The following is an 18,292-nucleotide window of genomic DNA, read 5'->3' on the forward strand; positions in this document are numbered from 1 at the left end:
CTGGAGTGGCCACAAAATGGCTGCCATCCCTATTTGACTGACAGAAGCATCCTTAACGTTTCTGAGTGAAGTGCGCATGCGTTGCTACCAGCAACAATGAACTCTACGTAACCCCGACTCGACTGTGATCCACAAGGATGTTTTCTGGGCTGCAAGCCAGATGCTCCGAAAGAAACAAGACAGTTACATCAAATTGAAGAAATTTGAATTACTCGTAAAAAGAAACATTTTGCATTCATGAACTATGTGAATGAGTCTAGCCAACCTTTAAACAATGGACAATCCATGAACTAAATTGAAAGAATTGATGACACCACGGACACCAACCCGTATGGGAACCAAAATGACCCAAATGGACGTGCAAATTGTTGCTAGTTATTAATAAAAATAAATTACATTTAAGAGAAATATTTTGAGCTTGAGAAGCAAGCAGAATGATCCTAGTTGTCCAATCAGAAGAGTTTAAGACATATATTGTTTCTTTTGCTTCCGTTAATTTCATTATAAAAGATGTAGACTAGAGAGGGTAAAAAACTTCTCTTCTTCATTGCTTTCTGACTTCCTGACGTTATGCTGACGGAGAGGACGGTGACTCTGCTGGACAGTGGTCTGCCTGAGACTCTGATGGACTGATCAGATGCCCAATTCCTTTGCGAACTGATTAAATGATTTATGGGCATAGAGACCAAAGATCTTAAATTGACTTAGAGGACGACATTTAGCCAGAATAGGTAAATATGCTAACAAATTTACTGAATGTTTTATGATTTCCATGCTTTATTTTAGATAAAGATTTCATTAATATTCAGAACTGTGTCGGTTCATTATTATATGAGAAATGTATTGATTTATATTGTTTAGATAGTATATGGTTTTTACTACCCAGCAACAAGCTGATCCATGGCCGATCCATGGGAGGAATTACTAGGTTGATGTCTAGATTCCTGTGAGGTAGGGAAGCTCATTGCTCATTAGGGATTACACGTATTTCCTCTCATTACAGCGTACAGAGTGATCATCACCTCTTGTGACTATAGATCTATGGTGAATGAATCTTGGTGTTATGGGCCCCACCAGTGAATGAGTGAATGAATGTGGTTGTAGAGATCTATGGTCTGTGACGTAAAGAGGTATTTAGCATTCCGCGCTGCAACAGTTTTTCTGGTAGCAGAGTTATGGTTAGCTTTTGTTTTGGGTTTAGGGATGATTGCTTGTAAATAGCTTATTGATTATTGATTGGTATTGGTTTATGTACTAACACTCTATGTTGAGTTACGTCGAGTTTTATGTTGTCTGCTCGGCTTCTGGGATATAGGAAGTCGGGGAAATTGGTAGCAGTTCCGTAGCAGAGCAGAGGTAAGCGCTGCTCTCGGTAAAAACGGAATTGTGGTTGCCCGTAGGTACACGGGGAAAACGTGTGACAATTGAAGATTCGGCAGCATCGTCGCGTGTTGTCATTAGTGATATTCTCTGTGTGAGAGAAGTGTGATTGATAGCAAAGGGTTACCTGTTGAAATTTTGGTCTTAAGTACCAGGAAACCAAATGGCATACCGATAACGCTTACTACTGAAAAGGTAGCAGGTATATTCTGAGCTTGCTAGAAGGACAAAGTAGAGGGAAGCGCTGCTTTGTTAACGTGTGTTATAATTCTGTAGCAGAACAGACTGTTCGCTGTTCTCGGGAAAGACAGAATTCTGTGTGAGTGTACTACATTTTTCCGTGTAAAAGTGCGTGAATGAAAAGGCATTCAGGCTAATTGTGAAACTCTAGTATTATTAAAATCTAGAGAAGCGGTTAGTTGATGCTTGTTAGAAGGGTAAGGTAGAGGGATGTGCTACTTTATCAACGGAAGTATTAATTCTGTAGTAGAACAGAGGTAAGCGCTGTTCTCGAGAAAGATGGAATTCTTGTGAGAAAGGTCTTTTTCCTGTTCTTTGGTTAGCGAAACAGACAATGGAGATGTTTTCATGTTGTTACTAACAGAATTGTAGATATTGATTCAAAAATTTACTGCGCAGAATTGTAAGGGAGGGGTCAGTCAGCGAGAGCCGGAGCGGAGAGCAGAGCTGCTGCAGCGGCTGCTGACGTCAGAACGACAGCGCTGGGATTGAACAGTAGGTCAGAGGCGTGAACGCTCCCTATTGGTACGTTAGTGTAAAGCCAAGCTAGGAGTGGAGAAATACAGTGTGACGTAAACGCTTCCTATTGGTGCCTTAGTGTGAGTCACGCTAGGACTGGAGGATTGTGACAGTGACGTAGACGCTCCTGATTGGTGCGTTGGTGTGAGACGCGCTGTGAGTGGACAGAATAGCAGTACCATTGTAAGAGAACTAAACGGTACACGGAAACCGAGAAAATGTATTACCAACCACTAGAAAAGAAAAAGACGTGGTTTGGGAAAATTAAGAAATGGTTCAAGAAGGATAAACAGGTTAAGACTAGGGAAGGACAGTTACTTCCACCACCGAAAACGCCCGCATCTCTAATGATTGCGAAATATGGGTATCATACTTGTATTTTGTTAGACAATTGGGTAAAATATACCAAGGACGATGGAGTCCTGGCATTTCTAGAGCATGGTTCCTTTAATTTGGCTGTTTTAAGAAATCTCAGGGATAAAATGATGGATTTAGAGCCCAGACCTAGACCGACGCAATTTGAGGCATTGACGGAATGGGAAGACGAAATGCATGAACGAGAAAGACAGCGAAGTGGTAGGGGCTACCGATATATGTTTGGTAGACCATACGGACATGAGACGCATGATGATCGAATGAAAAGGTGGCGAAATGCAAGTATGACAGAAGGAATGTTTCCTGTGAGAATGTCAGGAGAAAATTAAGGACGGAAATGTACAGAGAAAAGGCGTAATGTGGAATCGAGTGGGTATGAGGCGAATGAGTCGGAAGATGATGTGCTTGATGAGGTGTTTCACAAAAATCCACCACCGTACCGACCAGAACCAGAAACATAAACACCAAGTGCCCCAATGAGAGAAACATTGAGAACAATTAAAATAGAGACTATGTCACCAGAGTTAGGGAAAAGTAACTCTGCAAAAGAGGTAGAAAAACAAACAGAAAGTAGAGTAAATAGTGAAAATTCAACAGAATTGGCTAAAACTACCCTAGAATTAACTGAGAAAATAAGAGAATTGACTAAAAATCTAGAAGCAGTAACGGTCCCAGTAACAATAGGTCCCGTAATGCCTATATTTGAGAAGCAAAAAGATAGCGAACATTGTTTGACAGTTCCATACAGAAACCATGGTTTAATTGAGAGCCCTAAACGGACTCAAATTGAGAATCCGTGGGGACCGACAGTAAATATGTTTGAACCAAGTGTTTCAAATAATCCATTTGTGAATCACAATCATGCTGAAAAGAGTAGAATGACAAGGGAGACTTTATTAGAACCACAAAAAGCTCCGGAACAAAATAATGTAGAAAGTCCGGTAGGACCCTCTGTGGAAGAATTGAGTGAATGTCTCAGAGGGTTACAAAAAGCAGATCAAGAATCTCAGTCATTAGATGTGGCAAAATTACAAATGAAATCAGAAGAATTGATAGTAGGAACCATCCCTACTGAAAAATTGAAAAACTACCAAGATGAGGAAACATTATTTCTCTGTAAAAGTGCAACTTGGAGAGCGAAAAACTTGCATGAAAAATTAGGAGAAATCGCAAGTGAAATGGGAATAGATTTTGACAAGGTAAAAGCTCTACAAAAACCTTACAGAGTTGATTTCACTGAGAAAGACATAGAAAATCTAAATACCTCAGGACGGATAGGTCAGATCAAGGATATAATTGGTTTGTTAAGAAAATGGGGAGATGTGGATAAATGGAAAAGCAAGTGGTATAAAAGACGTGATGATACCTCAGAAAGAACAGCTTCAGCATTCCCTGTTAGAGAGAAGGAAAAGGTAGCGACAGAATACCCCATGAGAGAGATCCAGGAGGAGGATATGTACATGTTACATGGACAAGACAGGACATTTTGTCTTTCACAAATGATTTCCCTCGACTACGCGAAAAGCCCGTCGAGTGGTATCGGCAGGTAGACAGATTTGTAAAATTGTCAAAGGTATTGTGGATAGATCTGAATAGTCTATTCAACATAATTGTACCTGCTGATTTATGGTCAGAGTGCAAGTTGATGATCAACTGGCCCACCAAGGAGTATCCTAGGGATCCAAAGACAGGAGCTCCTGACCCAGAAGGGATGAAGAAATATGAGCAGGTTATGGTATTTTTGAAAAATAAGGAACCCCCTAAAGAGACTGATTGGGTAAAAATTGACCGAACCCATCAGGAAAGTAAAGAATCAGTACATGCATACTATGAGAGGCTAATTCAGGCATTTAAGCAGTTTAGCGGAGATGAGAAACTGAGTGATAAAGATTTGAGCCATTTTGTATACAGGTTTGTATATGGTTTACGCCCAGAAATTGGTGATATGATAAAACAACATACGGTTGATTGGCAAAATAAGAAAATAGATGAAGTTTTGAGACATGCTAAGTATTTCAGTGATGAGATTGAACCAAACCAGCGAAAACTGAAAGGAAAGGCTATGTGGGCACAGGTAAAAGTAGCCGAACGACAGGAAGCTCAGTTGGTAGAACAATCAAACAAATCAGGAACTAAACCAAGATTTGGAAAAGGGAAAGGTAATATAGAAGAAGCTAAAAAGAAGTTCCCATGCCATAATTGCGGCGAGTTAGGACATTGGAAATCCGAGTGTAAAAACTCTCCAATTGCTAATAATGAAAATCCATCATTGAATCCACAGGTGCAGAAAGAGGTGGGTGGTCAACTGCAGCAACAGCAGCAGGTGAATACCACACGGAATCAGGTGCCAAAACCACCTTTTCCGCAGAGCAGAAACACACAGAAGTATAGTAATGAATCAGGATTCTACAATGAAGAACAGGTAAATAAACCATCACGCGCTCGCGCTGTTTCGCAGTATTGGCTGCAGCAAGATGAAAGTGACTCAGAGACAGGATATTGACGGTGCCGAAGGGAGGAAGAAGAGTGCGTACTTGGCGCAACTCTAGAAGTAGACCAGACTGGACCTTTTGTAGATGGGAAGGTTAATGATGAAAACATTACTTTCTTAGTGGATACTGTTGCTACTCGATCAACTGTTAGATCAGCTGATGTAAAGAATCTTCCTCTCTTGGATGAAACAATCCAAGTAGTTGGTGTATCTAATCAGCAGTTAAAGACATACCTTACAGAACCAGTAAAGGTTAGTATAGGGAAATTCTCAGAAATGCACCGTTTTGTGGTGTGTGACACAAGTCCCGTTAATTTGCTAGGAAGGGATTTGTTGTGCAAGATGAACTGCACCATATTTTGTACACCTGATGGAATAGCATTTGAAACACCAGATGAAGATGTGTTGTATAAAATGACCATAGCCAACAGAGAATGTGAAGTAATTGGAACATATGCAGTATTCAATCCAGATGAACTGCCTAAAGAATTGCAGCGATCAGTAAAAGCAGAAGTTTGGGATTTCACTGGAGAAGATGTAGGTCTAATGAGAAATGTAGACCCAGTAAAAATAACTGTAAAGGAAGGAGTAAGTTATCCAAATATTCCTCAGTATAGATTGACACCTGAAATAATTTTAGGAGTTACTCCAATAATTGAGAAAATGATCAAGCAAGGGATCCTAAGAGAGATAATGAGCAGTCCATGTAACTCACCCATAATGGGCCTGAAAAAGCCAAATGGGAAGTTCAGAATAATGCAAGACCTGAGAAAAGTGAACAAAATTGTTGTACCATGTTGTCCCATTGTGCCAAATCCATCAGTGATTTTGTATCAGATTCCCCATGATGCAGAATGGTATACAGGGATTGATCTGTGTCATGCGTTCTTTTCCATCCCATTGCATCACGACAGTCAGCAAATTTTTGCATTTCGGTTTGGAGACCGTATTTTGGCATGGTGCCGAATCCCACAGGGGTATACAGAAAGCCCCTCAATATTTAATCAATTGTTGAAAAAGTCATTGGAGAGTTTGCAAATGCCCGAGAGTTCAGTGCTAGTGCAATATAGCGATGACCTCCTTGTGGCATCGAAAACACGTGAAGCTTGTGAGGTAGACACTATAGCCTTACTAAATCATTTGGCAGATGGAGAACTGAAAGTGTCCCCAGCAAAATTGCAGTATTGTAAGAAAGAAGTACAGTATTTGGGACATAACATTGAAAAAGGACTGAGGAAAATAACAATAGACAGAATCAGAATCATAAAAGGAATGAGAGCCCCCATGACCCAAAGAGAAGTAAGAATGTTTCTGGGAATGGTAGGGTACTGCCGCCAGTGGATCAGCAATTTCTCGCTGATTGCAAAACCTCTGGTACGGCTAACAAGGAGTGATGTAAAAGATCCCCTTGAATTGAACAAAGAAGAATTGGCAGCATTCAAACGATTGAAAGAAGGTTTGTGTGAAGCCCCAGCGCTGGGTATGCCTGATTATGAAAAGTAATTTGAGTTATATTGCAATTAGAGAAATGGATGTGCACTTTCTGTGTTAATTCAGAAACATGGAAGACTGAGAAGACCAATTGCATATTATTCATCAATGCTGGACTCAGTGGCTGCAGGCTTACCTGGTTGTCTGAAAGCAGTGGCTGCAACATGTCGAAGTTTGGAGCAGAGTGAAGGAATTGTGATGGGATATCCTTTGAAAGTGTTTGTACCTCATGATGTAGCGATTCTCTTAACAAGGAGTCGTACTCAGTACATGACACATAGTCGGCTGACTAAGTATGAAAAGGTTATTCTAGGTGCAACAAATGTGAGCCTTGCGAGATGTGTGAATGTGAATCCTGCAACACTATTGCCTGATGGTGTGGATGTGGAAGTCAGAGATGAAGCAGATCATGATTATTTGGATGTGCTTGAGTATTGCACGAAACCACGACCAGACATAAAAGATATACATTTGCCAGAAAATGATTATGTCATGTTTGTTGATGGGTCATGTTTGAGAACAGAAGAAGGGGTGCTAAGTGCAGCATATGCAGTATGCACGGTTGCAACAGTTTTGGAAGCATCCTACCTAAAAGGAGTGAGGTCTGCTCAAGTAGCAGAGTTAGTGGCCCTGACACGAGCATGTAAAATTGGAAAGAGTGTGAGAGTGACTGTGATTACAGACAGCCAATATGGCTTTGGAGTTGTCCACGATTTGGCCAACTTTGGCTACAAAGAGATTTCTTGACCTCAAGTGGAACTCCTATTAAGAATGCAGAAGTGGTTGGAAAATTGGTTGAGGCGATACAGCTGCCTAAACAATTGGCTGTCGTGAAATGTGCAGCTCATGGACAAGGTGAAGATTACGTCACCGTTGGCAACCGATATGCCAATGACATGGCACAGTACTGTGCTAGAAATCACTATTCAGTCAATAGGGCAAAGGAACGTGAAATGACTCCTTATTCCTTAATGTTTACTAACGTTGTAGGGACATGGGAAGAAGTGAGGCAATTGCAGGAAGAAGCAGGAGAAGAGGAAACAAAGCAGTGGGTAAAGGCAGGATGTGCACCAAGAGAAAAGGATCAGGTGTGGGTCTATCGAGATGGAAGACCAGTCATGCCAGATAGCATGATGTCTACCATGGCACGGATGTATCATGGTCAGGGACACATAGGGAGAGATGCCATGATCAGGTCGTTTAAACAGACCTGGTACAACCCAAAATTTAGACTTATAGCAGAAAGTCTATGTCAGAGATGTCTAATATGTCAGCAATTCAATCCTGGAAGAAAGACAGTGGTGAGCCTAGGGACCATAGGCCGAGAAGGAGGGCCCTTTACCAGAATGCAGATAGACTTCATTGAAATGCCCACATGTAACAAATTGAGGTACGTACTAGTCATAGTCTGCCTATTTTCCAGGTGGGTAGAAGCCTACCCAACAAGAAGAAATGATGGGTTGACAGTAGCAAAACTGCTTTTGAGAGAATTCATCCCCAGGTTCGGGTTCCCAGTGACCCTTGAATCAGACAGAGGAGGGCATTTTTATAATGAGATTGTGAAATTGATCAGTGAAACATTGAATGTACAACAGAAACTGCATTGTGCCTACAGACCAGAGGCTTCTGGTGTGGTTGAGCAAATGAATGGTACAATCAAAAACAGAATTGGAAAAATGTGCTTAGCCACAGGAATGAAATGGCCTGATGTCTTGCCTCTAGTTTTAATGACCATACGTGCAACCCCAGATAGAACTACAGGGTTAAGTCCTCACGAAATAATCATGGGACGTGCGATGAGGCATGCATTCATACCAGTCAACAAATTGATGCCGATTTCTGATGACATGGTGTTGGAGTACTGTAAAGGCCTGGCTGACGCAGTTCATTCTGTGTTTCATCAGGTTGGAGCGGATGCCACCACCACTGAAAGGAAGCCAGCCCATGATCTGAGCCCAGGAGATTGGGTACGGAAAAAGGTCCACCGAAGAAGAAATTGTTTGGTTCCCAGGTGGGGAAAACCAAGACAAGTCATTCTGACCACGACAACAGCTGTGAAGTGTGCTGGATTGAAAAACTGGATCCATGCCAGCCATACTTTGAGGATACCAAATCCTGTGGATTGCAAGGAGAAAGAGTACTATGACGAATCCGAGTCTAGTACTGAATCAGACAACGGAGAACCAAAAACACGAGAAAATCCTGAAAGGGGGGAAAAAGAACCAAATCAGATATTGGTCCCCAGAAGCATCTCTCTGAGAAGAAGATTGCAGATTTCTGACAGCTCAGATTCTGAAGACGAGCAAAGAAGGAAAGGTCCTGGAAAGGAACCTAAAAAGAAGGAAGGAAAAGACAAAAAAGCAGTAAAAGAAATTCAAGGAAAAGAAGTCCCAGATGCAAAACTGAGAGAAATTCCACCTGAAATAATTGAAATAAGAGAAGAAGGGACAGGTACAGAGAGAGAGGGACAGATTGCGGAAGACCCCCGAGGAGGTGTAGGGAACTGCAACATCCAGCTAGGTGAAGGGACAAGTAGCCAGCAGGAAGATTGCGTGTCGGAGACCCGAGGAGGGACAGAAGTAGGGAAACCAACACAAGTGGTGGATAAAGAGACTGGTGAAAAGGAAAAGCAAGTTGGGACAGAGTCTGAAGAGAGTGAAAACGAGATACCTGAAGGCCGAGTTCTGAGAAAGAGAGCTCGGAGAGAGAAAAAGAATGAAAAGAATGAGAAGGATGTCAAAGAAAGAAAATTGAAAAAGACTGTTAAACCAGAAGTTTGGCCGAACAAAATAAAGAGACTGAGATATAGGTTGACTCGAGTAAAATCACCAAGAGCTGAACAGGTGAATGAAGTCACGAGTCAAGTTAATCCAAAGGAGAAGAAACAGTTGTAAACAAAGAGACTGGGAGAACAAGAAAACCTAACCAAAAGTATAAGTCACCGGAATGGACGTACGTGGCACTGCCTGAAGAAGAGCAAGAGGCAGATAGTCAAGGAAATCCAGAGGAGACTGTACTGAAAGTGGTTGAAGAAGAAGAGGAAGCAGGAATCCTGAGAGTTATCTTGTCCGACAACGGAGAAGAAGAAGCGGAGATTCAGGAGATTCTGTATCCTGATTGGGAGAAGGAGGCGAAAGATGATGAAATGCCAAACTGCTTTGCTGTGTTTTATCTAATCAACATTACTAATAAGAAAATACACGTGGGAACTGCATTTGCATGGCCTAAGTAATACGTAAACTGATTTGTGTACACATATTAATGATAGAAATTTAGAAATTGCATGTTATATGTTGCTTACGTGATGTAATTGTGTATTGTGCTCTGAATTGTGAGTAAAAACCGCAATGAGTGTTGTTTATTGCTAGATAAATACACACACATAAGGGGTTTAGCGAGGGGAAAACATTTTAATAGTTATTTCCATGTATTAATTATGTTTTTGTGTTTCTTTGATTAAGTTGACCTTTCTGGAGTGGCCACAAAATGGCTGCCATCCCTATTTGACTGACAGAAGCATCCTTAACGTTTCTGAGTGAAGTGCGCATGCGTTGCTGCCAGCAACATTGAACTCTATGTAACCCCGACTCGACTGTGATCCACAAGGATGTTTTCTGGGCTGCAAGCCAGATGCTCCGAAAGAAACAAGAAAGTTACATCAAATTGAAGAAATTTGAATTACTCGTAAAAAGAAACATTTTGCGTTCATGAACTATGTGAATGAGTTTAGCCAACCTTCAAACAATGGACAATCCATGAACTAAAATTGTAAGAATTGATGACACCACGGACACCAACCCGTATGGGAACCAAAATGACCCAAAAGAACGTGCAAATTGTTGCTAGTTATTAATAAAAATAAATTACATTTAAGAGAAACATTTTGCGCTTGAGAAGCAAGCAGAATGATCCTAGTTGTCCAATCAGAAGAGTTTAAGACATATATTGTTTCTTTTGCTTCCGTTAATTTCATTATAAAAGATGTAGACTAGAGAGGGTAAAAAACTTCTCTTCTTCATTGCTTTCTGACTTCCTGACGTTATGCTGACGGAGAGGACGGTGACTCTGCTGGACAGTGGTCTGCCTGAGACTCTGATGGACTGATCAGATGCCCAATTCCTTTGTGAACTGATTAAATGATTTATGGGCATAGAGACCAAAGATCTGAAATTGACTTAGAGGACGACATTTAGCCAGAATAGGTAAATATGCTAACAAATTTACTGAATGTTTTATGATTTCCATGCTTTATTTTAGATAAAGATTTCATTAATATTCAGAACTGTGTCGGTTTATTATTATATGAGAAATGTATTGATTTATATTGTTTAGATAGTATATGGTTTTTACTACCCAGCAACAAGCTGATCCATGGCCGATCCATGGGAGGAATTACTAGGTTGATGTCTAGATTCCTGTGAGGTAGGGAAGCTCATTGCTCATTAGGGATTACACGTATTTCCTCTCATTACAGCGTACACAGTGATCATCACCTCTTGTGACTATAGATCTATGGTGAATGAATGTTGGTGTTATGGGCCCCACCAGTGAATGAGTGAATGAATGTGGTTGTAGAGATCTATGGTCTGTGACGTAAAGAGGTATTTAGCATTCCGCGCTGCAACAACGTCATCAGCAGTGCATTGCGGGCGCGCGAGTTATAGTTAGCTGAACTAACTATAACAGGGGAATTTCAATGGTTTTGTACGTGTGGAAAGTCCAGCTAACTATAACGTCCCTGAAACCTATGGTTTTTTCAGTGAATTTCTAAGGTTTTTTAAACGCTAATTCCTAACTATAACGTGCCTGAAACCTATGGTTTTTTCAGTGAATATATCTTACATTTAAGAACAGCCATCACCACCTTTGCATGTTATGGCAGCACCTTAACAGAGACTTCAGTCCTCATGATTTCTCTGCCATTAGCCCACGTACCGTTTTGAGCATATATTTACCGGGGGACTATTTAGATCACACCGTACTCAGCAAATGGTAAAGGTCAAGCACCACTGCATCAACCTTGCTGATAATTGTCTTTCATACTCTTCCATACAGCCTGCTTGTCCACTAATGATACATGAATGTTATCACATGTCACCATTTTATCACTGTTACATGGTGACACTAACCCGTGGGAATATATTTCCACACAGACCGCAACAGCGTGCAGATTACTGCTACGCACATAAATGCCTGATCACAAACACTAAGGTATGTTACATTGAGCATGCTCTGCAGTTCCATGTGGCTTTGATCCACTACTACGGCATATGAATTCTTATATGTATGATCATATTGAATGTTTTCTTATGTTTTGTACTTTTTCTATCTTTTTTCTGTTTCTCCAGCAGGTTGGAATAACGGGAATACGGATAACACATATTTCCTAGCACTAAGACGCACTTGACCTTATTATGGGTATGGTGGAAGAACAGTACGTCTTTCCCTGACTCCCATGGTTTTATATTGTTTTTCACGGTCCTGACGAAGCGCACTGGGATCCATTAGGAACCCGCCGGATGCGCGAAACATGTTGACCCCACCACACTTTCACACTGCTTTCACGGACTGATAGCAGCGGGAGAATACATATCCCTCCTACATATTTGTTTTTAGGATAGGCTTCAGTCCCCTGATTTTCAACATCCCTTCCCGACCCTTGAATAAAATTGTGTTCGAGTTTCGGTTAGGTAATTTTATTCCCACACACACACACGTTTTCACTAGGCCCACACACCCACATGCACAACTGCGGCACCTCCTACAAAAGATCTCCAACAAAGAGCCTTCTCATGGGGCCCGTGGGGGACAGCAGCGCCACCCCCATGAGGAACTAAGCCAAATAATGAAGCACGCCACCTGCAAGGGTGTGTGAGGGCACTAATTTCAAAAGGAGTAAATCCCCTACCTTTATTTAGATCCCACCGGTTCTACCTCTGGAGACACCACATCTCAACTAAAATTGTTTGCAGAGTTCTTCCCTTTTTAGGAACAGCTACCATCCATTGTGTTTACATTTAATCTTTAGAGCTCAGGTGCTGGGCCTTGTTTTTTCTCTCTATAATTGCTCCCTGTCCTCCCCTCTTTGTATTGTGTTTTTTTAAGAGTAGGCAGCAGTCCGTGAGACCACCGCCTGCTCTTAAAAACGTTTTCACCGCCAGTTACAAAGAAGAAGGTGTCACCTGGGACCCCTTGCTGGTTGATACTGGTTTACCACCCACTTGAAGTAGGCAGTAAACTGTGATTGTTTTGTTACCACACTCTGGTCACAAAACATGTGTACATGCCCTTGCAACTCGCTATTAGGAAGGGACACCCTTGGCAGGCTTCTTTTAAATAATGACAAGCAAACTCTATTTTGGGAGTCGATGATAGGTTAACCAACTCGCAAAATAGGGCTAGTGCATGTGAATAGGCTATTTAGTGGTTGCAAACAGCCGGCTTTTCCATTGCAACCTCTAAAAGCTGTCTTACATCTGGCCCCAATTACCTACATAGCATCAAAGAATTTGGAGATGAAATGGGGTATAATTTTAATGTGGAGTTGAGTCGATCTCACTTTGCATTATAAGTGAGTTCTGACAGTGGTTCCTGGCCTGCCCAGGAGGTCAGGGAGCTGTAAACCTCTGTGTTTAAAGACCCCATTGCTTCTTACCTGTTGAGGCACAGCAGCTGCTTTGAGGTTTGTAAAGGTGTTGTCAGGTGAGCAAGTGTCAGTGTGCATTGCTAGATCCAGATTCACTGTCATGGAGGCAGCTTCCTATCTCATTGGAACAAGCAGCAAGTGTGACAAAGAAACCCCTTTGCTTGTTCCACAGCAGTCACTATAGTTTATGGGGCCTCTCTCATTCCACAAGTGATATGGAAGGGGGAGAAGTGGTACCCTGAAAGCTGAAGGCCCTGGTTGTTAAAAATGCAAGGGGCAGTAGAGGCACCAGTCCTTGTATAAAAATGTACTTATTGCAGCATGCATGACTGCTGGGGTCAGTTGTTGCTTGTGGGTTTTCTGCAGACTACGAAAACATTTACCACACTGAAATGCACAACTAGTGTGCATTAGACTTCTGTCATAATGTTTAAAATGAATCTGGTAAACGTACAGATGTTCATTCAGAGTAGCTCCATTTTCCCAGGTCCAGCGTCTTTCAGTGGGTGTGATGAAAAGTCCAATCCAAGCCTGGATGTTCAATTTAGATGTGAGATAATCCTGGACAAAATAAACACAACATATTGTTAGGACAAATCAGTACATTCACCTTTCCCTCCGCATTGACACAGTTACGTCAATGCAGCAGGATTTATGGAAATTAGTCAGTAAATTCAAAATGGAAGTTGATGCTCTTGCACAGAGTTCATACAGTGTGTAACCCCCAGCCCCAGGTGCATCCTTCATACGTTGTTGTGGTACAAGAGAGGGGATGAACATCTCCTCCTACAGTCCAGGAAAAGACAGAGAAGTCCATGTATGATGAAGGACTTGTAATCTCCGCTCAGCTCTTGGCTTCCCTTTTACAAATCATTGTTATAAGTTGTATTACTCCAGCCAAGCACACAAGGACTCCAAATCCAAAAATGCGGGTTAGAAAGAGGGCATATGGTCCATGAATACACCTGGCAAACCTAGCTGCACAATGCAATTATGTAACTTGTGTGTGCATAAATAGTCCCAATTGTAATTTTCTACACTACAAATACTTGTTTACCATGTCAACAAGTTGACCTTTCTATTTTGCTTTTTTCAAAAAGTAGGCTAATCATTTTAATGCACTCCCTCTCTGGTCAATCAAATGTTCTCAATAAAATATTTGTTAATGTTTGCCTCCTTTATGTTTGCAGACAATTGTCAGCTGCAGTTATTTTTTGTAACTGAACAAAAGGTATGGAAGAGAGCTGTTAATGAAATATGTGACTTGACACCATCACCGGTTAGTACAATGATACCGTTAAGACAGAACTTGTACCAACATTTCATTTACTAAAAGCGGTTGCAAATTGCACACTGACATTTGTAAATTAGATTTTGCAAACCGACCTGTGTACTAAAATGTTATACTTCGCAAAATAAGGATTCAGAATGTGTCACAATTCGACCTACCTCATTAACATGCATGATGTAGTTCATAAAGTTAGACTCACTCTGATTGGAGGCCATCACAGGAACTGCGCCCTGATCAGTTCATCAGGCTGTTTTCCATAAAGGAAAAAAAACGGAGCTTAAAAAAAGTTTAATATTTTTTTACGCTTTTTACAAGCGTTAGCAGTGGTCTTCTGGACTGCCGCCTACTCCCAAACTATTTTCTTCCAACATACACAAAGAGAACAAGGTTTCAAAGCGACCTTTTCTTCTTTGCCCATGCGTTACCACCTACTGAAAGGAGCCCAAAACTTTTCAATGGTTTGCGACCAAAATTGCTGTCCTCACCATTGATACATTGCATACAAAAGCATAATTTGTAAGAACATGCGCCTTTCAAACTGTGAGTCGGTATCTTTTTTTAAACCATTTTTGAAAATATGTAACCCATTAAATAGGGTATAGTACATACCAAAAAGCTATTTTGCAGCTGCACATGCTGTGTAAGCAAAGGTTTACAGCAGCAAAATGACTTGGTGCGTCTGGAGCTTTGTTCCTACTAGTGCCACACAAATGAGAACAATAGAGACAGGAGTATTTTAGAAGTTCTCAAGGTAAAGTCCACTCCTGAAGCATAATTCTTGCATAGATACTTATGGAGGCAATCCAAAAGCATGCATTTCCACTTCTCACAACACGGTCCACATTACTTCCATTACACATTGGCAGGAACTAAAATGTGACGAGTGGTATTTGTTGAAGGCAACAGAGGTGGGTTCTTTATTAGGGCATTGGTGCTGTGCCCCAGCAATTATAAACTGGCACCACTTTTTTATTTAATTTTTTTATTTTATTTATTGCTTTTCAGTTAACATAGCATAATACAATTATTACTTGTTCACATTACGTGTATATATTGATGCCAGATTGATTACATATAGTATACAGTTACCTAGGAAGCTAACATTATGTAGCGGTGATAACAGTAGGACTTCAGTATTACCATCTATGACATAATAACTGTTGAAGTACTGAAAGTTTGCAGTACACCCTAATTCGTGATGGCATCGCCTTCCCTCGTATCTTAGTCTACTTCTCAGAAATCAGACACACTGTCCCCTCCACCCTCAGGTTCTCCAGTCTCCTTCCCTATTAAATATTGTTGGAATAATTTCCAAAAGCCTTTGGGTTTGCTCTGGGGAGGGAAGGGGGGGGGGGATTAACAATTTGCTGTATGTGTCCGCTTGGGTATTACAGTATATCATAGTCCTTTGTTCTACAGTTGGAATTGGGCCCTTGGCCCAGCAAATTGCCACCCGCCATTTGGCTAGAAGTGGTCCCATAGCTACTAATCTGCTAACACTTTTACTTTTATCGAACCCCAATAAGGCTAAGAATGGATCTGGGTTAAGAGATAGACCAGTGATGTCATTATGTGTGTGAAATATTTTCTCCCAGAACTCTGACATTTTAGGACAGTGCCAGGCTACATGTAAGAACCTGGCCTCCCACTCAGCGCAGCGTCGGCAAGCCGCTGAGTCCCTTGCTCACTTTGCCACTGGATTCAAGCAAGTCTGGCTGAAGACGGCTGAAATGCCAGAAACCGGTCCTAGGAAACTGTTTCCGGTCCAGGGAAGACATGGCTTGGCAGTTCGGGCTGGACTGTTCCCATGAGGCACAGGGTCAGACTGATTTGCAAATGGCCATGTCTGAACTGGGGTGGCAGAGTGGGCTAAAGAACGGTGATGGATTAAACCCAGATCAGTTGACTGGGGGTGAGTGCTTGCAATGTTCAACACTCCGTCCATCATTTCCTTTGGTTTTTGCTTTGTTCGCCATAAGCTGGCGGGGTATGCTCAGACGTGAGTCCCTTGCTCACTTTGCCACTGGATTCAATCAAGCCTGGCTGAAGACGGCTGAAATGCCAGAAACCGGTCCCAGGAAGCTTGTTTCCGGTCCAGGGAAGACATGGCTTGGCAGTTCGGGCTGGACTGTTCCCATGAGGCACAGGGTCAGACTGATTTGCATATGGCCATGTCTGAACTGGGGTAGCAGAGTGGGCTAAAGAACGGTGATAGATTAAACCCAGATCAGTTGACTGGGGGTGAGTGCTTGCAATGTTCAACACTCCGTCCATCATTTCCTTTGGTTTTTGCTTTGTTCGCCATAAGTTGGCAGGGTATGTTCAGACGTGAGTCCCTTGGTCACTTTGCCACTGGATTCAAGCAAGCCTGGCTGAAGACGGCTGAAATGCCAGAAACCGGTCCTAGGAAGCTTGTTTCCGGTCCAGGGAAGACATGGCTTGGTAGTTCGGGCTGGACTGTTCCCATGAGGCACAGGGTCAGACTGATTTGTATATGGCTATGTCTGAACTGGGGTGGCAGAGTGGGCTAAAGAACGGTGATGGATTAAACCCAGATCAGTTGAGTGGGGGTGAGTGCTTGCAATGTTCAACACTCCGTCCATCATTTCCTTTGGTTTTTGCTTTGTTCGCCATAAGTTGGCAGGGTATGCTCAGACGTGAGTCCCTTGCTCACTTTGCCACTGAATTCAAGCAAGCCTGGATGAAGACGCCTGAAATGCCAGAAACCGGTCCTAGGAAGCTTGTTTCCGGTCCAGGGAAGACATGGCTTGGCAGTTCGGGCTGGACTGTTCCCATGAGGCACAGGGTCAGACTGATTTGCATATGGCCATGTCTGAACTGGGGTGGCAGAGTGGGCTAAAGAACGGTGATGGATTAAACCCAGATCAGTTGACTGGGGGTGAGTGCTTGCAATGTTCAATACTCCGTCCATCATTTCTTTTGGTTTTAGCTTTGTTCGCCTTAAGTTGGCAGGGTATGCTCAGACGTGAGTCCCTTGCTCACTTTGCCACTGGATTCAAGCAAGCCTGGCTGAAGACGGCTGAAATGCCAGAAACCGGTCCTAGGAAGCTTGTTTCCGGTCCAGGGAAGACATGGCGTGGCAGTTCGGGCTGGACTGTCCCCATGAGGCACAGGGTCAGACTGATTTGCATATGGCCATGTCTGAACTGGGGTGGCAGAGTGGGCTAAAGAACGGTGATGGATTAAACCCAGATCAGTTGACTGGGGGTGAGTGCTTGCAATGTTCAACACTCCGTCCATCATTTCCTTTGGTTTTTGCAAATTCATTATACATCTTTATGAAAGTGCTTAGATGTATTTTGTGAAAAGTGGCCAGGGCAGGTGTGGGTCGTACTTAGGAACATGCCACCTTCAATCCTACAGTGTTATCATGTGTGGGGTGGACTACCTCTCAAACCATGTTTGAGACTTGAGGAGTTTGTCTCTTATTCTACTGGGCTCATAGTACAACACCTCTGTATTGTTTCTTGGAATCCACAGTTTGCAGCTTGTGCACTTATGTTTTTATGTTTTGTTCATGTTTATAGTGTTAACGCTCATCCCACCCTTCTGAACATCACTGCCTGTCACGTATCTACTTCTGTTACCACTTGGAGGCCACGTTGGGTCTGCCAGGCCATTCCTCCTACATATGGCATATGAAATAAATAAATAAAAGCACTTACTTTACTCTCCATTTTACGTCGTATGTCACACTCCACTACCCCCCACCCAGCCCCGCCCCCTGCCTTGCCATCCCACAGCATTACCACTAGTTCCACTTTAGTCCAGCCTGTCTTCACCTCTTTTATTGCTGCATTCAAGTATTCCTTGAATCCCACAATTTGAGTTGGGGACT

At 42.3% G+C, this 18,292-nt stretch overlaps 1 protein-coding gene across 1 annotated transcript in view; it reads right to left on the reverse strand.

Moving 5' to 3' along the window:
* LOC146813018 (killer cell lectin-like receptor subfamily B member 1B allele A) overlaps positions 1–18,292 on the reverse strand; it is a 158,856-nt gene that overhangs the window by 49,537 nt on the left and 91,027 nt on the right. Inside the window, exon 5 of the mRNA XM_085620044.1 lies at positions 13,597–13,703. Coding sequence (XP_085476170.1) covers positions 13,597–13,703 — 107 coding nt within the window. The remainder of the gene's footprint in view (positions 1–13,596; positions 13,704–18,292) is intronic.

This window comes from Triturus cristatus, chromosome 7 (genome assembly GCF_964204655.1).
Source record: "Triturus cristatus chromosome 7, aTriCri1.1, whole genome shotgun sequence".
Classification (NCBI taxonomy): domain Eukaryota; kingdom Metazoa; phylum Chordata; class Amphibia; order Caudata; family Salamandridae; genus Triturus; species Triturus cristatus.